The 22,813-nt window shown below is 36.7% G+C and overlaps 1 protein-coding gene across 3 annotated transcripts in view; it reads left to right on the top strand.

The window, feature by feature from the left end:
• NRG3 (neuregulin 3) overlaps positions 1-22,813 on the top strand; it is a 371,925-nt gene that overhangs the window by 164,814 nt on the left and 184,298 nt on the right. For all 3 annotated transcript variants that reach the window (XM_040702943.1, XM_015288041.3, XM_040702944.2), the window contains exon 2: positions 3,325-3,454. In XM_040702943.1, coding sequence (XP_040558877.1) covers positions 3,325-3,454 — 130 coding nt within the window. The remainder of the gene's footprint in view (positions 1-3,324; positions 3,455-22,813) is intronic.

The raw sequence follows: 22,813 nt of genomic DNA, 5'->3' as shown, positions 1-22,813 counted from the left end.
TTTCAGCCACTCAAGGGATCTTCAAGCCTTCCTTTGAAACCTGAAATCTAGTTCGTTTCATTCTTATATCAGAGACGTGACAGCAATATATCCAGATCTGGAGTAGGAGAGTTGCACATAAAGCTTTGCAGATAAAATGAGACAGTAAAAGTAGAGCAAAAGCACCTAGGTATTCTTTATTCCCTTTTAGTTAGAAAGATTCCAGCAGAAATCAGTGTTCCCTGCTGCTTTTACATGAAACACCTGGACACTTACCAATTAAAAAAACAACAGTGTTAGGATGGGGGAAGAAAGACCTTAGGGAGGTTATGGATTTTTGGCATTTATATACTAAATTTAAGGACATCTGAATGCTTAACAGAGGCTCCCTTTTGTTACCTAGAAATGTTTGAGTCTGGTACCTATCTGCAAAGACTATGAATAAATTAAGATGAAATAATTTTGTGATTGCTTAAGTTTCACAGCTGGTAAAAAGAGAACCCTTGAAAGAAATTCTGACTTGACCATGAAATTAGTGGTCAATCAAGGAGCTTAGCAAGCTCCTAAAGGACTGGGCCATTGAAACATCAGTTGACCGGTCAAACAAAACAAGAAGCAAAATAAAGCATATTAGAAAAGGAACTGAGAAAACTAGGTTATCTTTACAGTTTTTTTTAATTGCTTTGTTCCTTTTGTAGTTCTGTTTAGAGCAGGTTTTTAAATTTCTTTTTTCAATATTTAATGAAGCCACATATATACGTTAATGATTCTGAATGCAACGTGAAGAGAAAACAATTTTAAGCTTTCTGAAAACTTACATTGCATTTCATTGATTTAATCTTGATTAATACTGAACAGAGAATTGAATGAAGTAAGAAAGGACCAAGCCTCCAAAGAATATGTTTCATCTAAAGCTTTAAAATGCTGACCTTGACAAGACAATTTTGAATGAAAGAGGATCTTCCTTCTTAGAGCACAGCAGTGAAGTAGAACTGAGTACATCACTACTGCAGAGACATGCTGTGGGGTACTGCATGCCTCCTCCTTCTTCCTGTTGGCCTTTGGGGACGTCTCACATTGCTTTTGTCTATGTAACGTGACCACTTTCATAAGGGTATCTTCATGGATAGTTTTTTCAGGGTGGGCTGGCAAATGTAAGTGATCTGTTCTCTAAAGCATATGGAGCCGAGATGCTGCTCATCAAACACTTTGAGTTATCTCTGATAATCAGCATAATTAGCACAAGTGCTTGCAAACAATACTATGCCCAGTTTTCCGTATTTAAAAGGAGTAGAAATAGATTGCTATTGTGTGCGTGTGTGTTTAAATTCATTATGCAGATTTTCCATGACAATGCAAATGTTCCTGTATGAAACTGACCCGAAAAGGTGACTGGATGTTTGTTTCGACCTGAAGATATTGTTGTTATATAAAACCTGATCATTCTTGAAATGTCAGCAGACATGCTTGTCACTGTTTGTATTTACATACATCTCTCATGGATTCCAAAATTCAGTTTGATACATTTCACTACAGGGCTTGCTTGCAGCCATTAAGGAAGAGTAGTTTTTTATAGCCTGTACCGTTTTCGTAAGTTCCACTACTCTGCATTTCTGAAAGATGCTGATGTTTATCATTTTCAGCAAAGTAGCAGGGAGTGTAGCAGGACCTCTCATTCTAAATCTGTGTAATTATTTGAAGGGAGAATGTTAAGGTTTATTTCTTTTCTTTTTTTTTCTTTTTTTTTCCTCCTAAGAACTTCAAACTAAAATGATTTATCTTTGGGACTATGGAGTGTGGATTATTTTTTTTTTCTTTCTTTGCAAATTGTTTTATTAATCTTCCTCTGCTTATGGTGGGTGACAAGGAAGCCTTTTAGTGCTGTTTTCCTTAAAATATGCTAAGAATTAATGGTTATATTGCAGGCTTTTTGGAATGGAGGGACCTTTGTGAAGTATCATTATTTATTGTTCATAGTTCATTCTTTTGAGGATGAAAACAGAATCGATCTAATTTTTTCTAATGCACATTTATTTACTTAGATATACCTGCAAAATCATACATATTGATGTCTTCTAGTAATTCAGTGCTTTATTTTCAACCTTGTTATTTACTTAGTGGGTATTTATTTTTGTTCTCAGTTATAAGCAAAAAGTTAACAAGTTGCTGTAATTTTCGGTTTGCAGTATCCCATGTGCATCAAACGCAGACTCATTCCTCTGGCAATAAAAGAATATTCATGATCGTCTTTATGATACGCATAAATGTTCTCTTTTAACTTCAGAGTACATTAGTATATTAGGTCTTGCTCCTTGTCCCAGCTAAGTGAGGAAGAATTTAGGTTTTGAGAATAAAGATTCTGTATGAAGGGTATTGTCTACTTCGAAAGTCATGCTTCGTTAGAAAATGCTGACTGGAGAGAATTGAGGTGTTGGTCAGTTAGACATATTCCTCTGACAAGTTTGGTTTCCTGTTGTTTTAACCAACTGGATTGGAAGGGTAAAATAAATAAATTAGAAGGCAGGGATGATGGCCTACTCTGACATGGTGATAGCCTGTTCCAGATCTCATCATCTAAGCATACATTCCAAATTTACTGGTAATAGACCATTCTGTAATTGCCTTTTTTGAATTTTGTTGGGAGGGCAGGGAGAAGGAAAAGGCACCTACTGAAGATAGACCTGAAATGAAATTATCTATGGTGCCTTGCTTCTTGTTTTTAAATTCTAGGCCAGTTTTTGTGATTGATGTATCAAGATAGCATTGTTTTTACCTTAGATTTTTCTTTCCTTGCATGTTGTTTTTGTATGTGTGCATCCATGAGAGTGTGAGGTTTTTTTAATCAAGAATATAATAGATATTTTATTTAAAATTGTATTGAGTTATATTAATATGAAAATAAACCTTATCTATTCTTCTGGTTTTAATAAAAATGTAATAATAGAAGATGTTACCTGCATTAATTTCTTCAACAGCACTGACAGCTACCATTGTTAAAAAATGTGAGATCTTAAGAAAAAATGTTATTTTAACTTTTAGATGACATGCTTTGAAAATTGGAAGTGGTTGGAAATTATACTCAATTTTGATCAGTTCCTTTTTTTTTTTCTACCAATATTTCCAAATATAAGATTCTTTTTGTGAATCTTTTAAGCAGCTTTACTGCCAAGAACATTGCCGTCACATTGAAGTTTGCTTGTCTTGTGCTGTTGCTGGATGTTAATTATTTAATCTGTCTTGATGAGAAGTTATGGAGACTACTTGTATTAAATGTGAAAGCATTTAGTCTAAAAACATATAGCCTTAAGGCGTTTCTTTCCTTTTGTTTTTTTTTTTCCTCCATAGATACTACAACGTATTCCACTGAGCGATCTGAGCACTTTAAGCCATGCAAAGACAAGGATCTTGCATACTGTCTCAACGAGGGGGAATGCTTTGTGATTGAAACCTTAACAGGATCACATAAACACTGCCGGTAAGTAATTTGCTAAGTCATTTATTTAAAGAAGTAGAATGTATAATAATAATCTGAGGAGACAGCGTTGGAAAAGGATATAAGGATTTAGTCTTAGAATGTTATAAACATGAAGTAATAGAATTTGATTTGATTGCCTTCCTCACCATTGTAGTGGTTTTTGCTTGGTTTATTTTTTTGCTACTGTGTAGTATATATAGATAAAAAATAAAAAAAATAGTGCCACAAACAAACAGGAGTTGAATTACTTTCATAGGTATAAAAAGTACTTGGTGTTTTGTTGATGGAAGCAAGTAAGAAGTATTGGGGTTTTTGTGTTTCTCTTTTTTTAAACATAGGATAGTCTTATCGTCCTCTCAATACCAGAAGTATCTTTTACTTTGGGTACTCAGAGGTACTCAAAGTATTAATTGCTATATGCACAGCTATGTTCTTTAAGAGATGGAAACAGTCGTTCACTTAGTAGTTTCAAGACTTGGGGTTTCTTAGGTTAAATTATTTAAAGATAAAACAGACTATGGTGGCTGCCTGAACCTGATGGGTAGCTGTTCAGCAGTTATTCACTGAGGAGCTTTTATTAAAGTTTGTGAGATTCTTGAATGTGTGTTGGAGTATCAGAAACGAAAACAAGATTGCCAAATACGGTTTTCCTAAATCTAGCAGCCAGTAAAGTGGACTGGTTTACAGAAGGTTGGATTTTTTTAACGTTCCTTAAAGATAAGAGAAAAGCATCAGAACTATTCAAACAGTCATTTAAATAAAAGTGGTCCAGGATGAAATCCTGTATTTGTGTTATTTTATTCTACTTTAAAGTTACAATATTTGACATGCAACAGATGCATTTAAATGTATGCTTGAATTCTAAGCTGGCAGTCCAAAAACAGTATGTGTGTGTGTGCATGATATAAATAATATCAGGTGCCTCAAATGCTCATAAGCTTTACTGAATCGTTTTGGACCTAAGCAGAAGGTTGGTCAGGTAGGAGAAGAAAATCACAAAATCATTTGCACATAGTATGAGAGGTTGATGCCTGTCTGCTGACAGGCGTAAAGATTACTTCTAATTCTGTTCTGTTTTTCTCATTCAGTTGTATATGCTTCAGTGGTGGTTTCCCCTCTTCTTTTTTTCTGTTTTATTTATGCCGTGTTTATTTAATTATTGTGTATCTTTAAATTATGGCGAAATGATGACTTTTCAACTTTCATTGTAAAAGTAGGAAGTAATGAATAAAAATTCATTAGTCTGATAAACTTATTAAGTAATTTTTGTGCACTAGGTAATTTTTAGTAAACTCTATGGATTAGGCTGTCATATCTGCAAGAGTACATTTCATAAAAAAAACTGTCTTATTCTTGTTTGACTTGGAAGTTTTTTTTTCATTGTTTACCTTTGCCAAATTATTGTTATTTTGCTGTGATTCTAATGCTGCATTCTGACTAATGGCTAGAGGTTTTCCCTCTGGGCCTTTCCCCTTAACTAGGCCAGAATGCTGAGTTTTTGTGTTCTCTCCAGTGGAGTGAAATTTTTCATCATCCTCTTGTGTATTCTTTTTCCATAGGGAAATACAGGTATCCTCTGTGTGTTTGTTAGCTCTGGTGTGTAGCAGATTTGCATTGCTTCTGCAAGTTTACAACAGTGCCGCTATCTTTGAGGATTAAACATCTGATAATTACAGAGGATACTTTGAAGCATCCAACGTGAAAAGATATGGGAATAAAAACAGGCATAGCAAAATAGGACACATCTTAAATTTTAAAAGGTGGTTAAATGGTTATGATGGTTTTCTTAAAAGTACGTGAACATGTGAACAGCTTGTCTGAAACCTCTTTTAGGGTACTGTTATGTATGTCATTGATCACTTCTAGATCAATTTATTTAGAATCAGACTTTCATGATGTTTAGTTTTAAGATAAGCCATTTAATTTGACCTTCAAATCCTGTATCTAGCTCAGTAGCAGACTGTCTCTCAGAACTGGTGCTATAGTGAGCAGGATACAGGGGTTTTCTATCTGCAGCTTAGAACTGTGCTCTGAAATAGCAGCTGGAGCGTGCTCGTACTGAAAAAAAAATACATTGTTAATGTACTGGATTTGTCCTCAAGTTACAGGGGAAAAAAAACAGTAATTTTCCCTGAGAATGAAAGGGTTATGGAATTCCCTTAGCAATTAAAAGCATCATTTGAATACAGAATTATGAGGACTTAGAGTGTGAAATGATACTTTGTTCTTAAAATCAAGTGGCATTGTATATTCTCGTTAAGTGTTTGATTTTTGCATCTGTTCTGGCAAAGAGCACCAATTTACTGAAAAAGGAATTTGCCATGTGGAACAGCTGCAGGCAGAAGACCCTGATGTTGCTAAAAACTTGAGCCGTGTTAAAAGAGTATTAGTAGACGATGTGCTTAAGCAGCTGTACAGTCATTCCTCTGTGTGTGTGTGTGTGTGTGTAAGGACACACGTTAATTATTGTTAAAGCAAAATGCAGTTTGACTGGGGATGTAAAATGGCAGCTGGATAGCAAATCAGATATGCTGGACACTCTTTGTGCTATTTTAAATATGTGACTCCGGTATTTATTTCTGTGAATGGTTGAACACAAGTTCGTTTTAAGGATAGAGTAGGTCAACAGTAGGGAGACTGGGTATTCAGCTTCTCCATATGTTCAAATTTCTTTCCTGTTGCCTTCTTAAGAGTTTAAATGAACGGTGAGGGTGTTTTTTGTGGCTATTTTCACACACACGCGTATGTCAAGCAGACTGTCAATACCTACATAAGGGGATTTCACTGGATGTTACATAAATCTGTCTTTGCCAGAGGAAACAAAAACTCTATATAATTGTATTTCAAAGACTCTCCCTTTTGCTTCATGTTCCTTATTTTTTTTTCCTTCTTGTTCCTGAGTTAAGCCTTCTACCACCTCATGTCTCTTCATTCCTTTCTGATTACCATCAGATAATGGTAGTAATGGTTCCCATTGGAAATAGATTCAGGGATGAACGATTGGCTGTAAGTTTTGAGGGGAGAAGGGGAATGCAGTGTTAAATATTTATTTCAAAAGAATCCATTAGGACTACTGTGTATGCAGTAGAAATCTAGGAGTGGCAATGAACTCTAATTTACTCCTTATATGTTTGAGCGTGTTGAATGAGAGATACCCCTTTTGCCTCTTGTTCTTATTGCTCATCTCTCTTTCATGAAGAAAGCAGCGTACAACTTAAGTGTGTTTTCCAGCAGCATTTGAAAGAATAGATTCACAAATATACAGAAAGCATCATTCCTGATAGATGAGAATATAGCAGATTTTACCTATAGAAGTTTTCTGATTCTGTAGGATAATTTACCTTCCATTCATTGATCTGATTCTGAACTTGGTGATCTTACTCAATTTTATACACAAATATTGCCATTTTACGCTTAATTGGTGGAAATAGTGATTCTGGTATTGTTCAACTATGGTTAAAATGTGTTTTGAGACCCAAAGAGTTAAATTCTACCTTAATGAAAGTTCAGTTCAGAGAATGTTTATACATTTAGCTATTATCATCAGCCTTTCACATGGCAGTGGCTGTAATCCAGGTGTAGAGCTACTTGTCAGTGCAAGCAGCAGGAGAAAAAGGTATCAAGCAGGCCATAATTGAAACAGCAGGGCATACTCTATGTGCACTTAACCATAAGTTAAATGTCTGAAATGATAAAAACTTAACATTTTTTTTCAGTTCAGTGCTTCCTTCTCTAGATTTTTGCAGCCTGACCTAGCTGTTTAAAAAAAATAAGTTACCTTCCTTTCTGCTCACTCTGTCTCATATTATGCACAGCAGCCTTTCTCAGAACGCTTCTGTAAGTGAAGCAAAAGCAGAAAGTAACTCGCTATTGAATGTCAGCAAATGGGAGCAAAAAGGAAGGCATTTTATTGATGTCACAGTATTACAAGGCTAGTTTGATAAAAAAATAATCTGTTGCACGTAGGTGACTACATGAAGGACAACTACAAGAGTATAAAGGAGGTAGAAATAAAACTTAGGACACATTATGTGTCAAGGGCAGTCAACAGACCTCTTGTGAAAATTATTGGCTTATGAGCACATCTAGATTATATTTGTGAAGTCGCAAACCTTAGCTGGAAATGCTGCCATTTTTATTTGTTTACTGCACGGAAGCCGAGGTGAACTTGAAATAGTACGTTAGGTGCTATTAAGCAACTACATTTTTGTGTAGGTATCACTTTACTTTTGCATCACTTGCTTACACAGTAGCGCTGTTAAAACTCTTGGTTGTCTTCAGCACTGCAGTTGTTTCTCTTAGCTCAAGGGAAACATCCTCTGTGTCCAATGCCTCATGGCTGTGATACTCAAAGCTCAGGCCTGGGAGATGTCAGGAGGCAGAACCTCTTGCCAAAAAGTCTGTCATGTTGTCTGTGCATCCCAGGGGCGCAGGTGCATTGATATAGTCCAGACTTGGGTAGTGAAAAGCAAATGAGTTCATGCCTGTATTTCTTTATAATTTCAGTTTTGTTCTTAATATTATTTAACTACTTTTCTTCATTGGAATACCTCATACTTTTCTGGTCTAGTTCTAAATACTTGATTTCCTTCAATAATAATAATAGAAACTCAGTAGTGCACTAATGGTGCACTCTTTCTCACGCTCCTTCTTGAAAATTAGGACTATAGTTCACGTGGCTTTACTGCTCTGTACTACCTTTATTCTTTTAAATTTGCTTGGATATGTACTGTGAAGAAATCTGGTATCTAAACCTGAGAATGAAATGTAAACCCAAGAGATCTGTGGTGCTCATCCTTGTTTCCTGGGATACTTTTTTGTCATTACCCAGTCTCATATGATTTTTACCACTTGGTTTGAAATCATACGTAAATGACGTGTAAAATTTGAGCTCACTTAATTAGAACTAGTTTATCAGGATTCAAACATTACAAAAACAAGCAAATTAAAAGCTCAAGAATTTGTTAACATCCTTTCCTGGTGAAATAGTGCAAGAACATATTATGTGATAGACACACTAAATACAGTTGTATTCAACAACACCCGATTCGTGCTTTCATAATTGAATATTCAGAAGATAGAGGCTCTCGAGAAAGCTTCTTGTCAAAGTACTATAATTATTGATTAATTTTAACAACCTCAACACTCCATTATAGTGCTTTTTATTTACAAATTTTCCCCCAGATTATTGCTTTTGACAGATGCTTACCTTCTTCAATCTCCTGTAACTTCTGCTGCAGAAATTACTTCCATCTTGAAATATATTTGCAAGTTGATGTCTTAGGAGGTTGAGCCACTTCCAAATACCTGAAAGGCTCAGTGTTTTAATGCTGCTATAAAATTGATAATCCATTTTGTCCTGTTTGGAAAGTTTCTTCAAATTAATATTCTTTATGAAATTGAGGGAGAAAGAAGAAATACTTTTAAACTTAGGTCAATAAAGAGAAATGAAAAACTGAACTACCTTTTTCATTCCCAAAATACAGAACAATGGATGTAAATGCATTTTCAGTTATCAGAAAGGATGGGAAATCAAAGATAATGGCTGAGCGTAGCCCCTGCCTATTTTTCTTTTTGTTCCTTTTTTTTTTTTTTTTGAAAGCCACGTGTTCCTAATTCTCAGATAATAATTATCAGGCTTTGTCAATTAATTAAGTATTGGCAGTTCCCAAGGAGTAGTTTCTATTAGAACTTTTAGTAGTAGAAGTGAAAGAAAAGATACTTCTATGAACTTAGAGTAAACTTGTCACTTTCTGAAGCTGCAGAAAATGAAGAGACCTTATTCAACCCCCTTTGAATTTGGCAAGACCCCTTCAAGTAGGCTGAAGGAAGTGCTGATCTGTTACCTTGAATTTGGGTAGATAGAAGTGAAAAACAGAATTGCCGGTTCAGCAGCTGAGCCAGCTTTGTCTTGTGGCTGCTAGTAATTCTTGGTTCTCTTGATTTGGCAACAAGGTGGGAGACCATAGAAACAATGCTGCAGTAGCATATGAAGGCCTAATTAGAAAGCACACTTAATACTGATAGAACCTTAATTATTATCACTGTTTGTTTGAGCTTACATGTTTCTGAAAGTATATCTTGTGCCACTAACCAATAATGATCTGTAGACTGTACAGCCCATCTCTCATGGCAGAGATTACTCAAGTCCGTTATGTTTAAAGCACAAACTTCGTTGAAGAAGTTGATTTGTAAATGTAAGAGACTCTCTGGACTGTCTCATGTGACCTAGAGAAGGCTATTATTGAGTGCATGCTGTCTGAAACATGAAATAAAAAATGGAGAGGTAAACTCTGAAGATTGGAGAAATTCAAACAAATGGTAAAAGCCTTCCCTTGCAAGGGAATATTTCATGAATTTATTGGAATTGTTGGTTATCTCACCTCTCACTTCTGCCTTGTTTTTCAAACCCTGTAAATGGAAAGAGGAACGCATAGCTTCCATAGCGCATACAAAAAAAGCATTCCTAGAAAAGACGACCTTAAAAATGTGGATGCAAATATCAATGGCATATATTGGATCTGTCTTGAATCTAAAATATGTGAATATTTTGCCGTCAAACCCTGCTTCTAAATTAAATTGGAAATGAGTTAGGGTTGTGGTGTTGCTGTTGTTATACCTCCCTAAGGCAGGAAGGAATTTCTTCAGTGCCTAATGCAGAAATCTGAAATCTCATTTAAATTCTCGTCCTTGCCAGTGTCTTAAATACATGGGAAGCAATAGCACTTCCAAACTAATGCTTTCTGCAGACATTTTCCCAGAAGGTCTGCTGGAAAAAAAATCTTACTAGGAGAACAAATAAGCCCTGGACAATTAATTGAGTCATTTGAATAGAAACGAGTATCAACAGTATCAAAATGCTATCTACCAAAAATGTAATCCACCAGTACTCCAACTTAATCTAGCTGAGAAGAACATAGAAAAACACCCGTATTTGCCATTATTCCCTATGTAAAGAAAACCCTTCTTAGTACCTAAATAGGAATGGGAGAAGTGAGGCAAAAAAGTGTGGGTTTTATACTGTTATGGAAGTTGAGGTATATAGAGTAGATGTGAGGTAAGTGTAAATAAAGTGTTGCATGTAAGTTATGGTAAAGAGGTAAATTCTGATTCATGTACTTTACCCGTTACTGATATTGTAGCAAATTGGTTATTTGAATTTGAAAATAAAATGCTTTGGAATTGATACTGTGTAGGCAGGGGTGAACTCCTTGAGCAACTTGGAAGTGGTATCTTCTAAGAAACAGTATATTCAGAGGTATCTCCAAAAGGTAGTAATGAAAACTTTTTTTATGCTCTGTTTTTGCATTCAGCCACTTGGTTAGATAGCAAACAAAAGATTTTACAAGAATTACACAATTTAAGTAAGCCAGTGTCAAGCCATGGGTAATAACTTAAGTCTTACTTGAATCAGTGTATGAATTTGAGGTAAAACACCTGACTGCTTGAGATGGCTGTGGTGTGACATTGTAATCTTGTTTGCTAAATTATTAAAATAGGAAGCATATATGATGATAAGAAGCAAAATAAAGATTTGATCTCTGCAGTTTTTTTCTAGAGGTCAAGCCCCTGCTGTGAATGACTGAGAGTATATGAAAATGTGGTTCAAGAAATTCAGCTAAAAATCTTTCGCCTGTTTTGTGATCTGGATTATTAGGTTGAACCTCATTGGAGTGTGTTGTCAGTAAACAGTTAGGAAAGAATTTGGGGCTGTCAGCAAGCTTAGTGAAAAATCAAAGAGGGGAAAGTGTCACTGCCTTCCAGCAGTGTTTCTGTTTGCACTTCCAAAGCTGCAACTCATGGAAGCAATACAGATATTTTTAAGTTGGAGATAACGGTCTGTAAATTTCTTGGCAATTTGTGCAACTGGGATTTTGGTCATCCAAAGTATTGGAGAGTCTTTCGATTGTTTTTCTTGCTATTCATAGCATCCTGTGTGTGATAATTGAGGCTTATGATGCCACTTAGCAGCACTGCTATGATGAAGAACAGAGAGATCTGGGAAGTACAGATCCTTCAAAACTATAAAGGGATAATATTTCAATAAAGAAGAGAGACTTTTTTTTTTCCCTTAATGCCTGATGCTGTTAGGTCAGGTTCAATTCACAGACAACGAAAGCATGCAGATGAACTTCCTTGAGAAACTTTTCAATTATCTTTCAGATCACAGAATCATAGAAGGGCTTGGGTTGAAAAGGACCACAATGATCATGTAGTTTCAACCCCCCTGCTATGTGCAGGGTCGCCAACCACCAGCCCAGGCTGCCCAGAGCCACATTCAGCCTGGCCTTGAATGCCTCCAGGAATGGGGCATCCACAGCCTCCTTGGGCAACCTGTTCCAATGTGTCACCACCCACTGGGTGAAAAACTTCCCCCTAATATCTAACCTAAATCTCCCCTGTCTCAGTTTAAAACCATTCCTCTTTGTCCTATCCCTATCCACCCTTGCAAACAGTCGTAGCCCCTCCTGTTTATACGCTCCTTTCAAATAATGAAAGGAATAAAAGAATAAGGAACATAGAAGATTTAAGTGTCTAGTATAGTCCAGGGCAGAAATATGTAGAAAGAATTTACATATTGGCCTGATAAGCACTTCTAATGTATGAAATGAAATATTTAAAGGCTTTTGCATCTTGAGAGAAGCACAACATAAAATACAAGATATTGCAGAAAACTAACTTACCGTGGGTGATATTTGGTGTTATGGGTGTTGGAAAAGGTAGGTAAATTTCAGGCCTTGGTATGATGGCATATACATATCTCATAGTTTACACCTCACTATGTAATTATTGGAATAGGAAAGAGAATGACTTCTGAATGGAGTTTGTAGTTGTCCAGAATCTTAGCTCTAGATACTTCTGAAAGTTAAACATTAATAACTGATCTTCCATGTACTTATTTTTATCCTGGACCGATTTGTGTAGGAATACTAGAGCTGAATGGTAGCTGAAATTTCCATTATGCATCATATTAAAGTATGTTTTGGATAATTAGTGTGAACAAACTGTTAAGTGCTGCACCTGCCTATGTTTTAATTTCCCAGCACTTCTCTGCTCTGCTCAGTCATGGTAATCTCAGTTATAAATTCCTTGTGCATAATAGATTAGGTGTAGCCATTCCTTCTTTCCTCATCTCTTTCTGTTCTTAATTTCTCTCACAAACAGTTGCCAGGATAATTAGACTTAAATTGATCACCTGGAAAACCAGAAAGTGGATATTAAAGCTGTCCGACATGAAGGCAAATTGGTAGTAGAGTTTTTAGGGGCATAAGGACTTTGAGTGAACATAATGTAGTAACTTTGTACTTGGAACTGTAGAAAACACCTTAACGAAGAACATATTCCACATACTTAGTTCTTGATCTTGGAGAGTGGAATCAGATGGTTTTTAATTACCTAGTTCTGTTCCATTTCTCTGCAAGTTCTTTCTACCATGTTGTGTTTTTTTTTCCCCTCTGCTTATCATTTTAAAAGCCAAAATGGACCTGTGGGAAACTGAAAAGTGGAAGGTTGTGATCGTAACCTCCTTTAACTAAAAAACAAACAAAAAACCAACCCAAAACACAAACAGAAAACCCACATGGCCCTTTGTTTCTTTCAATTCTTAAGCCATAGCAATGTTCTTGCAAGAAGGAATAGGAAAAGGAAAAGAAGTATGAACAGATCTATGAATTTGTTTTTGATATAAAATCTCTTTCTGATTTGCCAAGATTTGTATGTCTTGTAGACATAGTTCTTTGATGAAAAAATTGCACGTTACTACTGACTAATGGAAACGTGACCAGATACACTAAAGATTTTTGCTGTCCTCAAGGCTCGTCTGAGTGGGATGGATCCTTTTTCTTCCATCTCAGACTTTTTCAGAGTCCAAATGTAAGCTCCTGTTTTATTACGGGCTTATTGAAATACATGTATCTCGATGCCTTGGCACATTATTAATGTCCATGTGCATTAAAACCAAGGAAGAACTGAGGGATTTTGAAGATGAGCCATAAGAGAATGATTATATAGTAGACCTGGTATTTCTTCTAAGCATCTTTGGTGTTGAAATCGGAGATTTACTATTAATAAGGGAAATACCATACTATTAGAATCATTTCATTTAAAATAAACTGATGGCGTAAATAAAAATGCAATCTGCCTAACGTGTATCAGAGAAATAAAAACAACCGAATCTGTCTTTTACAGTGTAAATATGCTATGTCCTGCCATTATTGTATTTTTTTCCTCTAGATATCTTATAGTGTCATAGAATACTAGACTCAAGAAGGATCTGAAGGTGTCATTTATGTTACTTTGAGGCAGGTAACGTCTGACAGATGCTTGTCTGACCTGCTCCCAAAGACTGCATATTTTATAATGCTCCTAGACAATACATCTTAGTTATCTTTTGGCTTTCCATGGGAAGGATTTTTAATATTTTGTTCTGAATTTTCTTTAACACAATGCTTGTGGTCTGTGAATATACTGAGTTAGGTCATGTACCCTGCTTTGCAACTGAGCAAGTTAAAATACAAAATTACAAGCAGGTCAATGTTTATGAAAGCTTAAGAGTTGTCAGAAAATCCATGTGCTGTGAGGTCATTAATTTGCCTGCTGAAAAGTACCGTAACTTTGAACAGAGCTTTAATTCTGACTAGAACCATAATATTTTATTTAATATGTATGTTTTAATAGTCTGTGGAGTATAACAAGCAAATGAATTTAAATTATGCATTCTTCTTATTAGTGATGATTGTTTAACATGAAATCTAGTTTTAATGAGATGCTTTCAAATTCGGCTAGGTATTATTATTAGGTGCTATTACTAATAAGTGCTTCCAGACAAAGTGCTAGGTATTGATTGGTTATTAATCACCACATTCTGCTAGAAAAATGATTGGGCATGAACAAAACTGGGACTTTCTGAGTGACAGCAGGCCTAGCTTTGAAATAAATGCAAATGGGAAATTGAGTATTTCTACATAGATGACTGCATTTTTAATTATAGTCTTACGCCTGCACTAGATCTGAAAGAAAACTTGTCTCACCCTCATCAGGTTCCTGCTGTATATTACTTTCTGAATACTACTGTGTCTTAATATCATAATATCTGTTATCATCCTGGCAAGGACCTGAAAATGCTGTAGTTCCCTTCTTAATGAAGAGAACCTACGTGCTTTAGTAAGGCTTAAGATTTTGGAGTGGAACTTAGCACAGAGGTTGCACTGAAATCATGCTGCGCTTTTATTTTTGCCCTTCTTTTTGTTCTTATCCTCATTCTACTCTCTATGTATCTGTGAATGCCTTCCAGTAGTGTTCAGATAATAAAAAGGTTCAGGTGTTCAGAGTCTACTACCATTTAAAAACTCCAGAGGAGAGCAATCTTAAGTGCAATTTCATAGAACAGAATAGTAGAACTGCTCAGGTTGGAAAAGACCTTAAAGATCATCAAGTTTAACCACAACCTAACCATACTACCCTAACTCTAACAACCTTCTGCTAAATCATGTCCCTGAGCACCACATCCAAATGGTTTTTAAACACTTTCAGGGATGGTGACTCAACCACCTCCCTGGGGAGCCCATTCCAGTGCTTAGCAACCCTTTCTGTAAAGATTTCATCCTAAATTTCTTGTAATGACTGAAGCTTGCCATAGGTCTCATGGGGATGACCAAGTCTTAAAAAGGAATCTTTCTGTAATCTTTTTTTGCCTTTGTCTTGATTTTTCAATTAAAAAAGAAATCATTTCTAACATTTACTCTTGTCAAAACTTTTAGAGAAGTTAGGCAACTTTACCAGTGAAGGCTGTGATAGCTGCTGATGAGCAGGGTTAAGACAACCATATGCTGATCAGCTTTGAGGATTCCAAAGGGGAAAAAAAGAAATGGAGAATGAGAATTTTGATGAGTTTGTATACAGACAACATGGGAAACAGGATACAGAATAAGCCAGCAACAATTAAAGGAGGCTAAGTGCCTAAATATGGAGGTTTGTATTCAAGCACTATCAAGCACTAGCTTTTCTGTGCTGAGTGAAATTGTGTAAGTAAAAGTTGTCTGTAAATGTGGTGCTACTTTCATGCTAAACTGCTTTTGCATCAGTTCGTTAACCGAAACATAATGCAAAGTCATTGGAACTTTATTTTACTGTATTGTCCAGGATCTACTTAATTTCTGTGCTATTAGAACAGTGGTCTGCTTGCTTTATAAATAATTTAGCAAGTTGCAGTAGCTTTCAAGGTACATGCAGTAAATCAGTTAATGGTACTGAGCAGAATCATAGAATGACTTGGGGAGGGACCTCAAAGATCAAGTTCCAAGCCCCCTACCACAGGCAGGGTTGTCAGCTGCTAGATCAAATGCTAGATCAGATTGTCTAGGCCCCCATCCAACCTGGCCTTAAACACTTCCAGGGACTAGGCATCCATAGTCTCTCTGTTTCAGCACCCCACCACTCTCTCAATAAAAATCTTTGCCCTGACTTCTTATCTAAATCTCTCTTAATTTATTTTAAAACCATTCACCCTTATCCTATCACTGTTTACCCATGTAAAAATGGTAATTTCCCTCCTGTTTATGATCTCCCTTTTAATATTAGAATGCTGCAATGAGGTCTCTCCACAGCCTTCTTTTCCCCAGACTGAACAAGCCCAGTTCCCACAACGTTTCCTCATAGGAGAGGGGTTCCAGCCCTTGGATCATCTTCATGGCCCTCCATTGGACGCCCTTCAAAAGCTTGACATCATTTGTCTACTGCAGGCCTCAGACATGGATGCAATACTACAGCTGAGGCCTCATGAGGGCAGAGTAAAGGGGGTAGATCACCTCCATTGCCTTTCTGGATACCTTTTGCGGAACTAATTGTACTATTGGCTTTCCTGGCTGCTAGCACACAGTGCTGGCTCACTTGAAGTTTTTCATCTGCCAGGACCTCTAAGTCCTTCTCAGCAGGGCTTCTCTCAAGTTCTTCTCCCAGTTTGTATATACACCTTGGATTACCCTGACCCGAGTGCAAAACCTTGCACTTCGCTTTTTTGAACCTTATCAGGTTCACAAGAGCCCACCTTTTGAGTTTATCAATGTCCCTTTGGGTGGCATCCCTTCTTTCTGCCGTATCAACTGCATCACTCAGCTTGGTGTCATCAGCAAACTTTCTGAGGGTGCACTCAATCCCATTGTCCATGTCATTGCTGAAGATGTTAAAGAGTATCAGTCCCAGGACAGACCTCAAGAAAAACATGACATTGCAGCTGGTCTGGCAGAGCACGTATTAATGAGATACATAACTAGTGATAAAGAAAAGATTTACTGAAATGGACACAAAAAGAAGCATTATCTCTGTACTGCAGTGTTGGTAACAATTATGTGCAACATTGGGGGAAAAAAAAGAGGGATAGTACTGGAGAAAAAGATGTTTGGGGTTTTTTCCTTTCTCCTTTACTTTGACCTTTTTGATCATTGTGTTCAGGAAAGATAAGCATCTGCTGTTGTGGTTATCTGTAGAGCTGATAGCAATACAATTTAAGAAACAACACAAGTGTTTAGTTATCACTGTGTTTTGAGTGGGGCAGAGGGATAAGTTTGTCTATATTGGAATATTAGGATTGCCTGCTTTTCTGGGACCAGGAGCCATTATGTGTTTTTCTGTTTGTTGTTTTTTGTTTTATTCTTTCTTACCTCATATATTTCTTTCTCTTACCTGGAGAGCTGTGGGGGGCTTCAAGTTGTGTTTTCCATGTGTCTCCTTCCTGACAAAGGGCCCTAGATTCTTGACCTATGGATCTGAACTGATTTTCACCATGGGCAAACAAAATGCTTTGTCTGAGCTCTACTATAGCCTGGAGGGTGTTTTTTGTCAGTGGCTTTCTTGCACCTCTACTGGAGCATCATCTTCCAGGTTCTGTGTGATGTAGTTTTTGCTAACAAGAATTTACAGGGAGAAAGAAACCTACCGGTAAAGAATGCCACGTAACTAAGGAAAATGGCTTTTTTTATCAACATATCCTGCTGAAAACTAAAATAAAAGGTTAAAAATAGAGGCTGGGAAAAAGGTAGATGCTTAAAATTGAAGATGTGTTATTACTACAATATTTTTGTGTGGTAACTTCATTGCTTACTCTTTTAGAGCAAACAGGATTTATATGTTACTTGTGGTGATAAAAAAAAAAAAAAGAAGGTTATGCAAGAATGGCAAGGAACATAAATCTATTCTACAACGCCTTAAAATTAGCATGTTGTTTCTCAGAAGAGTGAGCCCATAATGGAATTCTCTCATACCTAAGAATAATTCACAGGGGATTTTTTTGAGATCTGTTTCTCTTCCTAAAGCTATAAACCAAGGCAGCTGCCTCTCAGGCAGTAAAAGCTATCTTGTTACAGGGGGTAGAAGGCAAACGCTAGGACTGTCTGAAGATGTGAATTAAAAGGCCAAGTGAGGTTACTCAGCCAGTGTAAGAGAACGTGCAGTAAGATACAGCTTAATTTTTCTTTGTCATTTCTAAGATAGGTAAGTTTTTCAACTCTCTGCATTACTTGAGTACAGTTAGTCTTTTCATCTAGCTTGTCAGCTAGTCTAGGGAATGAATCTGAATAAATACAGAGCTACTGATTACTGATACTGTATTGCTGCTGTTTTTTAAAACAGAAGGCATCAGTGATGGATTTATCTGAGAAATCCGTGACAAGTGGGCCCTGGTAATTAATCCTCTACATACTGTTGTAATATGCCATACTTGGCTCGAGAGGAATGGGTTTGTCTGGGAAAAAAAGATAGTAACCAACTGCCAGTATGAGAAATTTGCTAGTGTTGAATCTGCCAAGCCTTTCAGGCAAAATGCTGCCTGGGTCACACTGATGTCAAGCATCTCCTAGGGCGAAGACCTAGTTTAATCTCAGTAATAATATTGAGCATTTAGCCCTGTGGGGCTTTCTTGCTTTTCAAGTTAGAATTCAAAAAACATAGTCATGATCAGTGATATGCAGTTGTTGTCCCAGTTGGATTCTATTGGAAAGGATGGCTGAATCATAAGGAAACACAGCTACGTGGGCTCTTAGATATTTTAGCATTACATGCATGCATGGAAAAGGGTTCACAAGTCAAACACTGTTAAATATGAATTTAAACTTCTTATTAATAAAAACTATTTTTTTTTCAAGATTTCAAGTGTGAATTACATGTTTGTATCTAGGGTTCTCTTTAACTGTGTATTCTGTGTTTTTGATGATCGAGCAGGGAAGCAAAAATCTGCTCTCCCCTGGCCCCCTTATGTCTCAGTAGTTACATGTGGATGCATATTTATTTTATATTAATCCTGAATTCAGAGCTCTCTGTTTGAATGGAAGTGACTTGTACTACAGTGGAAAAATCTAGTACACTGCACTATGAAGGCTTTTATTTCTACCTCTGTTTTGTGAGTAGTGCTCTGTAGAATATTCTGGAATGCAAGAAAATAGATGAGATAGCACTGATATATGCAACATGTTAGTCAAAAACAGACTGTATGAATTTTTAATGAAATGCAAAGTTAATTCATTATGCATGATGGATAACTACAATGTTTGTAGGATGAAGTTTCTAGTAAATCTTATTATCTGCTGGATTTCAGGCATCAAAATACTCGTGTTGTTCTCCAGAGACATTTTGTTGTACTTTCTCTACTGGTTTAGTTTGATTTGTTAGTGTTGTGAACGTACATCAAATAAAAAAATACTGCATGTTGACAGAAATGGAATTTGTGAATTTATTTGGAGGCTGTAGAATTATTCCAAATGTTGTTATTTGGGTTAGATAAGACCAAAACATTGCTTCACTTAAGGATGTGTTTGCTAATTTTTTTCATAGCTCTCAAGGCTAATGCACTGTCAAGGCATGAGAAGGCTGACATAAATAAAACTTGCATTAGAATCATAGAATCACAGAATTTCTTGGGATGGAAAAGACCTTAAAGATCATCAAGTCCAACCATGACCTAACCGAACTACCCTAACTCTAGCAACCCTCTGCTAAATAATGTCCCTGAGCACCATATCCAAGTAGTTTTTAAACATATCCGGTGCCTTCTTTGCCTCAGTCTTTAATAGTAATGCATTCTGACACAGATTCTTAGGTAGGGGTTATATGGCATTATCATATACTGAAGTTATGCTGGAGGTCAGCTGCTGACCTGTTTCTCCTTCACAGGAATAATGTTTAAGTTCCATAAGAAAATAGTTGAAAGACAAAAAATAGTGAAAAAATTCTCGGCAGAGAAGTAGATTAAGTACAGGATCTACTTAAAAAAAAAAAAAAAAAAAAAAAAAAAAAAAAGATGGTGCCAAGCCTTGTGCATGAAAATACAGTGCACATAGCTGTGAGTTTACAAGTGTACAGGGCTGTTCAGGGAGTCAGCCTCCCTTGATATAGAAAAGCTATTTGAGCTAGGTTAGAAGCGTGCAGAATGTATTACTGTTGTCTTTTCATCCTGAGACAAATTTGGTAAGTTTAGCCATAGTGACCTTAACCCTTAAGAAAGGATTTAAGTCGTTTGTGGAGGACAAGGAGGTTGGCCTTATTTGTTTTAGATTCATGGCCATCAGTTAGTCTAACAATGACAATAAATATCTCTGTTAGGACTGAATATTGAAGATCAGTTCTCTTAGTTTATACTCAGCTAGGATAACAGAAAAGTCTAATAAACGGATTAAAGATTTACAATTATGATTCATGAAATGATTAGGCAGTTGAGCATATGTCGCTAATGGAAATACTGTATTATCTTTTATAATCATAATGAAGTACTAGATTTACATTATTTTCCATAAAAAAATTTAAAAGTTCTGTGTGCATTATATTTTGATACATTTTCTTTTGGGTTTGTTGGAGCTGAAATGACGATGTTCTTTGCTGTGACAGGGTGCCATGCTGTTCTGTCTAAAACCAGAGAATCAGTCCTGTTAGAAGAAACGATACTGTAGACTAAATCTATTTCTTCAGTAGATGCACAGAAGTAATTCGGGTCTGACCTTTTGTCCCCTCTCTTGGTATTTAGACTGCAAATATGGGGCTTTGATTCCCTTCTTGGGGAAGTTAGCACTTGCTATAGGGAGGTCTTGATCTCGTGGCACCAATGCTGTACCACCTTCTGTACAGAATATAGTATTTTCTGTTGTTGTCTTTCACACACACAACCCTAATGACTTCGTATATTGGGATTAGTAAATGCTTTTGAATTTAATTATGTTTTAATTTTCTCTGTCAGATTGAAGTTATCTCACGTACTTTTGACAGCCAGGCTGCTGTTCTGTAGTTTAACCTGATAAATCACTATCATACAGGTCTGTTTTGAGATGAAGTCACTGCTGGTTAGTAAGGAATGATGCAGGTGCTGGCCTGGTTGGGAAGCTGTCTGCTCCCTGCTGTTGGATGAGCTGCTATTGGTGGGCTGCACTGCAGACTGCTGCAGTTTCTGTTGCTTTCTCTAATGTGAGCCTGACTGGTGTCTTAAATGCTATTTAATTGCAATGGTAGCTAAATAAATAACGAGAAGTGGCTTTTAATGGAATGAAATGTCTACATGCGTATGTATCATTCGTTTAATTTTTTGCTTGCTATCTTATGTCAGACTCAGATATTTTGGGAGTTGTTTCTTTAGCCTGTCCCCATTTCTGTCTCTTCACTTTCCTTGCCTTACAAACCCTTCTTTTGAGCACAGCAAGGTCAACTGTAAATCTTCATGACTGAATCTTGCATTGTTTCTTGTCTTCAGATTTTAGAGATACTGTTACAGTTACTGTCTTCTTCCAGCTCCTGCTGGAATGGAATCCTTTGTGATTGCCATTTTTCCATTTTAGATACATTCGGGCAAGAGCAGCATACTTTGCATAAATAGATTTTGTTCAAAAACAAACACTGAATCAATTTTCTGCTTTTTCACTTGTCTGTTCAGGATCTGGTCTCAGAAATATACAAATGAAAAGCAGAAAATGGTTTACTTGTTTATTCAAGTGCAAAGCTAGGTTAGATCAAGTTAGTAATGGTCTTGTATGGCTTATTCAGTTGGGGGTGGGTTTTTGTGTGCAAGTGTCTATATGTTTCCTACGTTTTAATTGGCATCAGTCTATAAAAAATACTGTTTTTAGTCTGTGAATTTCTTGTGCATCATTACTGATTGGTGCCAGGTCAGTAAGAGAGAATGAGAGAATTTACATGTTATCTGTGAAGTTGCAGTCTGTTTAGTCGTGCTTGGATTTTCTGCACTAAGAGCTTACCCGCTAGGATGTCAGAAATAGAAAATGTGATAGGCAAGATTCATCATTTCTGGATGAGAGAGTGCCATTTGATCTTCTAATTCATCTTTTTCATCATCTTCTATAGAATACATAAGATATGTATTGCCCCCATTTTCTTCTTTTTTGAAGTTCAGATTGAAGTGGAACTTCTTGTTAGTAATAGATGAAATTACTTAGACTAGGAAACAAACTTTCTCTAACTTGTACTTGGAAAGAGCTTGCCTCTTTTCAATTGACTCAATAGAAAAAAATAACAAAGACTGATCTTTGAGAAATGATGTAAGAATTTAAGGAAAAATCTAAGATGTCTCATAGTTGTGGTTTTTTTCCCACAATTGTTAGTATTATTTCTCTTAGTGAAAGTATCATCATCGAAGTATTTCAAATTCACCCACAAATGATTTCACAGAACTGTCTTCAGTTAGATTAGTTAGCAAAATGTTGATTTATCCATATCTTTCTTCAATCTGTAAATACTGTTTCATTGACAGCTAGTAGATGAAAAGAATTAGACAACGTAAATGGTTAGTGAGGTTTTTTCTTCCTAGATTCAACAGAAATCTGTGGAAAACTCAGCTTGCATTTCCAGTTTTCAGATCAATTGATCCCCTTTCTACTGTGCTGTCATGAGGCCCCATTTGGAGTACTGTGTGAACACTGGGGCCCCCAGTACAAGAAAGACAGAGAGCTGTTGGAGAGGGTCCAGAGGAGCGCCACTGAGCTGATAAGAGAGTTGGAGCACCTCCCCTGCCGAGACAGGCTGAGAGAGCTGGGTTTGTTCAGCCTGGAGAGAAGGTGGCTGCAGGGTGACCTCATTGCAGCCTTTCAGTACCTAAAGGGAGCCTACAAACAGGAGAGGAATCAACTCTTTACGAGGGTAGATAATGGCAGGAGTAGGGGAAATGGTTTTAAGTTGAAGGATGGAAGATTTAGGTTGGATATCAGGGGGAATTTCTTTACCAAGAGGGTGATGAACAGGTGCTGGAACAGGCTCCCCAGAGAGGTTATGGATGCCCCATCCCTGGAGGTGTTCAAGGCCAGTTTGAGTGGGGCCCTGGACAGCCTGGTCTGGTATTAAATGTGGAGGTTGGTGGACCTGCCTGTGGTGGAG

The sequence above is a fragment of the Gallus gallus genome, chromosome 6, assembly GCF_016699485.2.
Source record: "Gallus gallus isolate bGalGal1 chromosome 6, bGalGal1.mat.broiler.GRCg7b, whole genome shotgun sequence".
Taxonomy (NCBI): Eukaryota; Metazoa; Chordata; class Aves; order Galliformes; family Phasianidae; genus Gallus; species Gallus gallus.
Note: the sequence above shows the minus strand (reverse complement) of the source record. Positions and strands in the feature narration are given on the sequence as shown.